This window comes from Anguilla rostrata, chromosome 18 (genome assembly GCF_018555375.3).
Source record: "Anguilla rostrata isolate EN2019 chromosome 18, ASM1855537v3, whole genome shotgun sequence".
Taxonomy (NCBI): domain Eukaryota; kingdom Metazoa; phylum Chordata; class Actinopteri; order Anguilliformes; family Anguillidae; genus Anguilla; species Anguilla rostrata.
This window is the reverse complement of record NC_057950.1, coordinates 7875856-7886549: the sequence shown is the minus strand read 5'-3', so window position 1 is coordinate 7886549 and position 10694 is coordinate 7875856. Positions and strand designations below refer to the sequence as shown.

General features: G+C 44.4%; 2 protein-coding genes across 7 annotated transcripts in view; one reads left to right on the top strand and one right to left on the bottom strand.

The window, feature by feature from the left end:
* The first annotated feature begins 335 nt into the window (after positions 1-335).
* LOC135245301 (prolyl-tRNA synthetase associated domain-containing protein 1-like) lies at positions 336-3252 on the top strand. Of its 2 annotated transcripts, none has more exons than XM_064318285.1 (2): positions 336-578; positions 2502-3252. In XM_064318285.1, exons 1-2 carry the CDS (start codon positions 495-497, stop codon positions 2928-2930), a joined length of 513 nt encoding a protein of 170 aa, XP_064174355.1. In that variant the 5' UTR covers positions 336-494; the 3' UTR covers positions 2931-3252. The 2 variants fall into 2 exon arrangements, with proteins under 2 accessions (XP_064174355.1, XP_064174356.1); XM_064318286.1 differs by lacking the exon at positions 336-578 and adding an exon at positions 2155-2235.
* Positions 3253-7073: 3821 nt separating this feature from the next.
* Positions 7074-10694, bottom strand: part of LOC135245297 (girdin-like) — an 89610-nt gene continuing 85989 nt past the window's right edge. For 4 of the 5 annotated variants that reach the window (XM_064318273.1, XM_064318270.1, XM_064318271.1 and 1 more), the window contains one exon: positions 8052-10011. In XM_064318273.1, the coding sequence (XP_064174343.1) occupies positions 9199-10011 (813 nt within the window). In that variant the 3' untranslated portion in view covers positions 8052-9198. Of the gene's footprint in view, positions 7187-8051; positions 10012-10694 lie in introns of those variants that run through there. The other variant, XM_064318274.1, reaches the window with a different exon arrangement.

Below are 10694 nucleotides of genomic sequence, written 5' to 3'. Positions count from 1 at the left end.
TTTAGAAAGATATCGAGATAAATCCTTCGATTCATTTTCAAATGAAAGCTCATACCCCAGTAGAAAAGAAAAAATATATAAACATTATTAGTAATACATGTACATGTTCATTAAAGTGCCAAAGTGTTTTTGCTATTGTTAAAGCAGAATATCAATACCTTGAATCGTGAAAATAAAGCCATAATTTTATTTTTCATTCCCACCAGTTAAGATAATGTAGCAAACCGTCAAATGTGGGTGTTTACGAATCTGGCAACCCTGCTGTAACCTTTGGCACATGCGTAAACGTGACATGCACAAAACGAAACCGCCCTAAATGCAGACATTTTTAGTGTGTTTGCTATATTGCGTCTGCGCAGTGCTGCCACGCTAACATTGAATGGAACCATACATGGGGAACTAGTAGAAATTGACTACACGCCTGATTGAGTTTTACAAGCGACTGTATAACCCCTAATCACCAAGTAGCTATTAATCTTTAATATTAGCAAAATATGGCGTCATCAGAGCTTCGAAAAGAGTTGGAGGAGTATCTGAAAAATCTTAATATTGAAACTGTCTGCGTGGACCATCCAGAGGTAAAACTCAAATCGCGAACAGCTCAGCGGTTAGCCTAAGCTTAATGTGTATGATTCATTCCACAATATATGGTAACACTAACGTTAACATCGCTGGATCATTTGTTTCAGATCGCGCTATTTGAGGATGTGGCCAGCTGCGATATAAAATGCTTGCAATTACAATTTGGTATTTAGCAGACTCTCTTACTAGAGTCGACTTGCAAAGTTGTACAAAATCAGGAATGAACATTCAACACATCAGTGATTAACTTCCGAGTGCCAAACAAGAATGTGCAATGATAGTAACGGGGTGGGGGCTACATTTTTGCTCTCAGGACAGGGGGCATATGATTCAACACAGCATATGTTAGGTGTCTATCTGTGCCTATACGCCTAGTAGGCTACAAAGCAAAAGGCAGAGCGTACATGAAGCAAAAAAATTATTGAGTGCATTCTAACAAGACTAGAGTAGTGGTTTCCAAACTTTACAGACCCAAGGTACCTCCTGTAAATAATGTACAATTCCACGGCACTCCAAAATGACATATGCAGTTTCCTACATCTTGTACACATGTTTTATTAATAATAATAATAAAAATTGTCACTAGTGGTACATCTAATAAAACTGTATTACCGATAGAAGTAGATGAACATGTCAAAATATTAAATCTGTTTCATTCAAGAAATAATGTTTTAGAAAATACAAGTTTAGCTTATTCGTGTAGGCTAGTGGTTGGCACGACAGCCTCTCCCATGGGAGATCATGGGCTTGAGCCTTACTAATTCCCTGCTACTACCCTTTGTTTCGCAAATTAAAAAAAAAGTACACGAGAACGCATCAAGCTGCTTGAAATACAGCGAGCTATAGCCTATATCGCTGAATTATGTAATCAAAACGAGTGCAGCAGAGGGGCCGGGGGGACCAGCAAAGCTCGCTAATTTCTCTTCATTAATCTTACTTTACAAATTTACCCAAATCTTCTGAACAGTAAAATACATATATATTTCACGGACACATTGGCTAAATTATTGCTGTTTGAGAGTGGCGATAGCTGTCCATAGTGCTGGACACGTATTACTTCATATTGGATTAGCATGTTTGTTTTCTTTTTGCGACGGTACTATGCCTAAATGGACACCAGATGGAGCAATGTATCAAATTGTTATTTTCATGTTAACGGCGCTAACGGAAATTTTGGCACATCAGATGTAATTATTGGTATTGAATTCAATTATGGGTCTAGATTCGGAATGGGCACGGGTTTCATGGCAACTTATGCTGTTAACTGTTTAACCTAATCATGAGTGAGCTAACATTTAATTTTTTTTTTTTTTTACCATGCATCTCAGATAACTTTTTGTCTCTATATTAACTGTTTTAACTGTGGTACAGTCAATGAGTAAATCACTGTTGATGTATATAGCTAATTAGCTAATTAAGCCAAGGAAATTGGTGCAAACAAAAATCTGCATACATACCAGCAGAACAGAAAGAGACAGGTCCTCCAGTGGTTTTCAATCTTATCCGAGAAGGGCTGGTGTGGATGCAGGCTTTTATAATGGACCCCATCAGCTAACTAATCAACTTATCATGGCCTTCAATTAAGACCATGATTAGGTGAACCAGCTGCTGTAGGCACTTACAAAAGGCTACACCCACATTAGCTCTTCTTAGGTAAGATTGGAGACCCAATTTAAATAAAACATAATGTTCTATCTGCAGATATTATTATAATACGAATATGTAGATATCCTTTCCGATTTCCACATCCCATATCAAATTTGTATTTGCTATATATTAGATGTAGTATTTCAAAACAGGGCATCAAGGTTTCATTTCAGTTAAGAGCATTCATCGCCCGATAGAGCCCGAAAATTCAAAGGTCTCAAAATGGTGTCTCTTGTAGTCATCCACAATATGCCTCTCGACCCTTTTTCAAGGTGTTCACTGTTGAGGAAATGATGCCCCACGTGCAGCACCTGAGCGGAGCGGTGACCAAAAACCTCTTCCTCAAAGACAAGAAGAAGAAGGGCCTGTGGCTCGTGTCCGTTCGCCACGACCGCCCGGTCAACCTGAACGACCTGGCGAAGAAGCTGGGCGTGGGCAGCGGCAACCTGCGCTTCGCCGAGGAGGCGGCCATGTTGGAAAAGCTCAAGGTGGGCCAGGGCTGCGCCACCGCCCTGGCCCTCTTCTGCGACGCCGAGCCCAAGGTCAAGTTCGTGCTGGACGGCGACCTGGTCAACGGCGGCCACGAGAGGGTCTACTTCCACCCCATGACCAACGCCGCCACGATGGGCCTTAGGCCGGAGGACTTCCTCAGGTTTTTAAAAGAAACGGGACACGACCCTATTCTCCAGAGCTTTGATTAAGGGGAAGGCGTGTACCTCATTGCTGGGTGTCTGAGTCTGAAGGGTGCTCAGGCTGTGATTTCTGTGACTCTGTGGCTGCTGGGTGAGTCATTGTCACTGTGGCTCATGGCTGTGATGGAAGCTTTAAATTTGTTGATGTAAGGTTCGTCTGAACAGAGTTTTCAAAACTCTCTTCTGAAACGATCAGCTCAGGTAAATACTAATCGGTTTTTATTCTGTAAACTCCTTAAAATGCCTAATGGCATTTGTTCTGTTCTCGTTGGCATTAAAGATCACAATGCATATGCAACTAGACAGAAATAAAGCATTGATTTGTATTGGATCTTTTATTGTGCAAAGCAGTGGTGGTTTTAGTCCAGTCCTTAATAGTAAATAGTAACAGAAGCTAGACAAGTGCACAACCACAGTACGCACATGCTTATTTCCAATGGTTCTCACAATATTACATATTTATATGTAATAGTAGTATAGTACCAGCAGCAGTCTCCTGTGTTGGTTTCTTGTGTGGTGTCTACACTGCCCAAGTCTCTTCTGTGCTTATTAAGGGACAGGACATTTGGTGCTACCTGAACTCACCTGGTCTCCCCTGACATCCAAACATTTCCAGGCTGGTGTGGTCTACAAAGTCACATGCAAGGTCATTATAGAACAAGTTTTCATTTGAGCCCTGTCTTGTTTTTGCAGGTCAGTCTTCATTTTTCAACTGCTGGCAAACAGAGGTAGCCATTTTCCTTTGTATGGTAAATATTTTGGCATATTTTGCTATAGAAAATGGGCTAGGTTACCAATGGTCTGATGTGGAACACAGCACATATTATAGAGCTTGTATTGGCAAGTTTAGCATGGCAGTATTTCAATTTGGAGCTCAGGATTAAACTGGTCAGTTTCAGACATGGAAATATCCCATTTAGGGATATTTATTCAATTAGTGTACTTATTTGATCTTATTTTTTAAAGTAAAACTAAATTCCAATGACTTACGTTTATTTTTAGGAATCAGCTGGCTTATATTTAACAATTAAGCCAGGATCACAAAACTTGAACCTCCAATTTTTTTTACTAGGCAGTAGGTGAATATTGGTATAAATTTAAAGTTTTTCAAATTTTCAAAGATTTTCAAAATCCAGCACATAAAGAATAAAAACAATCAAAAGCTTGTATGGGCCAGTGTATGGATGGATAAGTTGCGGGTACTGAGCTCTAAAAAGAAACAGATGCTGTTGTTACACCTCTTTCTCCAGCAGGTGTCAGTGTCTACAATAGTTGGCAATGGCACCTTTCGCATCTAACCTTATTAAACAGCAAATCCCCAGTAGCGAAACACTCCCTGCAATGTCGGGGAAATAAGAACATCCTACAATGGGAGCTTTCACAAGCAGGAACGGGGAAAAAAAAACTTCATTTCCAACATCTAACCTGGACTACAAGTCTTCTTGGGTACTTCTACAATTCTCCTGTGGCATAATTCAGTGCCATTTTGTTGTATTTTGCTCAGAGATCTGTCATATGAGTCAGTGGTAGACCAAGGATAGGGTACATGGTAAAAGGCAGTGTTTAATTGGTGGGTGTTCACTCCAGTGATAACTGGAAGATGGAAATGATGATATAGGTGCTATCAAAAGCCCAGTTTAACACATCAGATTAGAGCATTGAGACTAACCCAGTTTAACCAATCAGATTAGAGCAGTGAGACTAGTCCAATTTAACCAACCAGAATGAGTGCTGGAACTGACTCATCCAACTGACAAACATCCCAGTTACTACGCTGGTGTGGAATCTATTTTTTCCATCTTTGACAAGACCTCCATAACATCATTAGACTCCTGCTTTTGCCACAGAGACCAATGATACCAATGATAGCCTGTACACGACTGTCTTTGGGGCCAAGACACCATACTGCTGTGGGTCCCCATCCTGAGGGACCATTGTACTAATAGAATATACTTAACAGAATTTACAGCAAAACACAATTCATCCAGGGTTCACGCTGGGTCTTTACCCCCAAAAATAGGGGATCTTTAAAAACATGAAGTTTAGTGGGAAAATATGTCCGTTGAACTGGACTGGGAGGAATTTCTTGGGAGATGAAAACACCAGTACCTGTTAAAACGGGAAGGTACTGCATTTGCCACTGCAGGTCTAGAGGCGGCGTCCTACAGTGTCTTCTAATGGTTCCCATTGTCCATTTCTCAGGGTCGTCAGAGATTTCTTTAATACCGACTTTCAGTAAGGAAGTACAATGACTTTATTTATCAAACAGACCTGCACTGTTTCCACTGAATGACTGTACAGAATTAACCAGAAGGCCTGTTAAATCCAAAAAATCTTCAGGAGCCAGATGTGAAATAGGAAAGGTCAAGAGGAAAAGTTAGAGTGGTATAGTGACATTGGAACTGGGTTTGCGGGTCTGAATCCAGTAGAGGCACAGCTGCTGTAGCACATTTACAGTACAATTGAATAAAATGGTCCACTGTATTGAAGCATGGCAGTGGGCAGTCTACCCCAATCAAGGGTGTTTACAGACGGGCAGTAGTGTAGCATAATGGTTAGTGAATTGGCCTTGCAACTCCAACGTTGTTGCGTTGATTCCTGGGTAGAGCACACAAGTGTACATTTGAGTAATACTTAACCTGAATTGCTTCACTGAATATCTAAACTGACTTAATGTAAAATAATGTAAGTTAAGTACGTTGCTCAGGATTAGAAAATCTGCTGAATGTCTTAAATAAAACAAAACGCTGATTCATCAAATAAATATAATAGTCATAATAGTCAGTGGTGCGCAGGAGATGGATCGTCAGACAAATAAAACACTGGCAGGGCTCACACCAAATGCATTTATGTCTGTGGAAAAGGAAACGAACTGTACACAATCGGGGAAAAAGGACCAATCGAAACGACCGTCTTCACTCCTGCAGCAACATGCAGTCCGTGTTCCACGAGTCCGAGCTCCGTTCGGCATCCAGCACACCGCGGTAAAAACGAAACCCAAAAAAAAGCGATATAAAAGGTCCTCCCGTAATGCTGTTTCCGTACATCTGTGGGGAAAAAACGGAGAACTTGCATCCATGTCTGTTCTGCGGAGGGATCATGTAGATTCGACCGCTTCGTCCAGGGTGTTGTTAGACTCCGTTTCTGGCCTCCGCGTGCAGTTAAAAGGCTATGCGGTGACTGAACGGAGACAGAGCCATTCCTGGAGGAAGTCGCATTTTTTTTTTACACGCTTTAAGAATGGAGTTTGACAGAAGACTCCGGCGTGTTCCGGTCCTCGAGCTCCGTGAAAAGCTTGGCGGGTTTTTTTCCCCAGGAGTGGATCTTGGCACAGAAACACCAGTCCATTGTGTGTGCTCATTAGCAGAGTGTTAAAACCACAAGGCAGTGCAATTCGCCACTGGCAGTCAAATGTTCACAAAAAATGGGAAACATGTCACAATACAATTTATGAGGGAAGTGATTTCTCCTTGATTCAAGGAAAGGCAGGAAGTCTAGTTCTCTACTGAAGAAGGAATCTGATGGGTTTTTTTTTTTGCTTCTTTTTAAAGTTCACCTTTTTTTGACTGAAGACCATCTCAGTAGACCAGATATAAAAAGGCTTCAAACCGACAGCAGGAAGGTCACTTTTCTTTCTAAATTGAGAGCAGACAGGAAAGAATTGACAGCAGGACACAAAGAGAGACACATCAGTAAAGACACGCACAAATACAAAGACATGGGACGCGTCAAATACACTGAAACTCAAAGGGGGGGGAGACAGAGAAACCATTGGACAGCCAAGCCATGCACAAACCAGCACAAACCCCACGCCCAATTACACATCATCATCATCATTCACTTTTATTACCCCAACAGCTACAAGGTCAAAAAAAAAAAAAACAGCAAAATTAACCAACAGAACAGAGGCGTGGGATGAACGGTAGGCGGAGCTGCCGTGTGGGACAGGAGTTTTACATGAGTGCTCCGAGAGGACGGACCTGGCAACCCATGCAGGAGGACAGCAAAGACACAGCACAAAGCAAGGAAGCGGCACATCCACACCAATCACTGAGCACGATGCTGTTAGTGGGTTAACCTGGAGCTCCCTCGTCTCCATGGATACCGGGATCTTTTTTTTTTTTTTTTTAAACCGTTGGCAGGGAAACTCACCACTGGAAGCCGCTCCTCCGGCAGCGGCGGTGGGGAGAAGGCTGCGTTTTAGGAGCTCTGGCGCTCCCCTGTCCTGCTTTGCGACTTTCTGCGTGCCTTTAAACCCTCCACATCTGCAGAACAAAGGCACTCGCTGTGACACGTGACACGCTGGGCGGGGCCAGCGCGCCGTCTCGCGCCGCGGCGAAGACGAGGGCAAACGAAGGACAGAATGAAACGGACGCACACTTCCACGGTCCCGGGGCGCGTCGGCCAAAATCACGTTTCTGCTTCCTCCACGCCGAACGCGGCTCAATAAGGTGGTCACAGTTTCGCCTTTCTTGTGGTTGATCATTATGGGGGCTGACTTCATAAAGGCCGTGTTTCAGACTGGCTTGAAAATCACACACTAGGGCCTTTATGGGGACTGGTTTCATTCCAAAAAAGCTCCCATGGTTCACTCACTAGAACCTGTCCTTGTCTTGCAAAATGAGACATGATTACTCTTCAGTTGGGCTGTATTTTTTTTACCTGTATTTTCATTTATCAGAATTTCACTTGAGAATCTGAAATTCGCCGTGTGAATGAAAAAAAGCCTCTTACAGCCCCCATATACAAGGAAAAGCAGAACTGTAGCCACCTTACTGCGGAGAACTCAGCAGAGTTACATTTCTGGGACTGATCCTGGACAAAGCAAAAGGAGCATGAGACCGAACGCGTGTCCATTTTGATTGCGACGGTCAAAATGGCGGCCTGGTGACAGACGAGAGGAGGAGCGCAGCCATGCGGTTCGGTGAACATGCTGGTGATCTGCGGGGACACGCTAAGATCACGCCTCCCCACAGCTTTCACACGTCACACGTCACACACACACACACACAAAAAACACTTTCAACAAACACGTCTGTACATCTGTACCACCACACCCTAAATTAAGCTCTTAAAACCAAAAACCCTTCAACACCGAAATGATAAAAAATACTTAAATACACGATTAACTAGCTCATAAACTCGAGTTTAATTTGGTTGTATAACTTAACATTAAACAATATGCTTCTGTCCCCAAGACAAATCAGAGCGTAAGTAGATTATGTACATTTTAAAAAACAAATTGTGAGCCTTATGAACAGAACCTAGATGTCATCATCTTTTCCCAGAAGCCACGTATACAGACGTGTGAGTCAGCCCTTAAAATGACCTTAATATGACACACCATCAGGGCCCTTAGAGATTCCAGCTCGTTCCACAAGCGTTTATACTTAAAGGCAAGAAAATTCCAGAACTTTTAGCACATTAATGCCTGTAAACAGCTACTTCAGACAGACTGTTTCTATCAGCACCAATACCGGGACTCAAAGTGTAACATTTTTAAAGCTATCATACTTTGTGTTGTTGAAAAAGATGGTATTAAAGTAATTAGCCTTTCATATTCTTATAAATTATTGTTTTTTGGCATTAATTACATTAAATTTATCAGTTCGCTTTCCATGTTAACCGTTTAGTGATACCAACCGTCACACTACCGGTTCTGTACAGTATGTGTGATTTTTCAATATTGAAAAGTGTCACATTTAAGCCAAAACTACCTCTGTCTCTCCTACCCTTCTATAACTGACGATATGAACACCTTAGCAAATCTACAGCTTTTTATGCTGAATTTGTTATTTATGAGTTGCATTATCATAAATAATTATCAAAATAATCATGCTAGATACACACTATTCTGTATGTAATAAGCCAGTTAAAAATGAATAAAAATAACAAAATTACAATGCAAATAAAATGAGTGAATTAAAAAAGAATCAATTGTCAAAGCATGAGCAGATTAACAGATGAATTGACATATTTGCTGGATCCGCATGGTTAACAGAGACGTATGAGATATTTACAAAGGAAACATCACAGGTGGATCATGGGGGTGAGGTCATTCGCTGAGTCAGAGGGGAAATGGGGTTTTAGACAGAGGATAGTCCCACACACCTGACAGCACAGATCAGGAGAAGAGTGATTTCTCAATCATTCAAGCAAGCTGAGAGGCGCCAGTCTTTCCCAAACATGCAGGTGGGCCCGCCCCACTTCTCGCCAAACGTCCCGAAGCAGGGGATTTGGCGGGATGTGGGGTCGGTTCGGGGACGCGGCGGCCGGGTCAAACGCAGCCATACTCGTACCACAGGGGCGCCGGCTCCTCAGGGGACGTGGCCCGGGATTGGGGGTCGGGAATCATGTGATCAGGAGTGGTGACATCACCGTTAGTGCGGTGGGGGGGCTGCCCGGGGGCCGCGTTCGCCCCGGGCTCCCGTCCCGGGGTGTGGGTGCAGGGGGCGGGGCCGGGGGTGGGGTTTGGGCGTGGGCCGGTGATGTCGCTGACCAGGGAGGTGTTGAGTGACAGGAGGGCGTGGCTCTTAGCGGCAGGGCCGGGTGTGGGCTCGCCGAAGATGGTGTCCGTAAAGAGAGAGTCTACGGTGAAGGAGGGGCTAAAGAGCCAGGGGGAGGAGCTGGGGGCGGAGCCCGGGACACTGGCCGATTTGGTCAGGGGCGGGGGGCGCTTGCAGGGGTGTGGATCCGGGAGGTACTCACTGGGCGTGGCCTGGCCGCCGGCGGGGGCGGGGTCGACGGAGACGGGCGACCGGGCGTCCTTGGACAGGAAGTCGTGGATGCTGGTCCTGCGGGTGGTGCCCTCGGCGGTGGAGATGACGCTGCTGGCGCGGGGCAGGGTGGAGGAGGCGGGGCAGTCCGACGTGGAGGCGGCTCGGACCTTCACCCGCGCGCTCTCCGCCTTCCGCAGCGCCGGCCGCCCCGCCCCCTTCAGGGCCCGCCCCTCGGGGGTGGGGTCGGCCCTCCCGCTGGCCGAGCGCAGGATGCCCTTACCGCTGCGGGCAGCGCGCTCTTTAGGCTCCGCCCTCGCGGAATCTGAGGTCCTGCGGCTGGTCTCCATTGGGGGAGCCTCCTGTCTGTCAGACTGCAGGGAGGGGCATATTCATGCTTATATGACAGCTCTTCATAGAACAAGCATATTTACATGTGCATTTAATACCTACTCACAGTACATTCAGCTTCAGAACCTGCAGAAACAAATACCCACATACAGATGCATACAATAGTACTGCTCAAAAACACACTTATTAGCTGTATTATAGTGCTGCTCAGTAACAGTGATGTTCTGTACTACAGTGATGCTCAGTAACAGTGATGTTCTGTACTACAGTGATGCTCAGTGTCAGTGATGTTCTGTACTACAGTGATGCTCAGTAACAGTGATGTTCTGTACCACAGTGCTGCTCAGTAACAGTGATGTTCTGTACTACAGTGCTGCTCAGTAACAGTGATGTTCTGTACTACAGTGATGCTCAGTGTCAGTGATGTTCTGTACTACAGTGATGCTCAGTAACAGTGATGTTCTGTACTACAGTGATGCTCAGTGTCAGTGATGTTCTGTACTACAGTGATGCTCAGTAACAGTGATGTTCTGTACCACAGTGATGCTCAGTAACAGTGATGTTCTGTACTACAGTGATGCTCAGTAACAGTGATGTTCTGTACTACAGTGATGCTCAGTAACAGTGATGTTCTGTACTACAGTGATGCTCAGTAAAAGTGATGTTCTGTACTACAGTGATGCTCAGTGTCAGTGATGTTCTGTAC

Excerpts from the sequence above, each read along its gene's own strand:
- LOC135245301 (XM_064318285.1), top strand. The coding sequence starts at position 495 with ATGGCGTCATCAGAGCTTCGAAAAGAGTTGGAGGAGTATCTGAAAAAT. Across the intron at positions 579-2,501 it reads TCTGCGTGGACCATCCAGAG|GTGTTCACTGTTGAGGAAAT; the intron begins GTAAAACTCAAA and ends CCCTTTTTCAAG.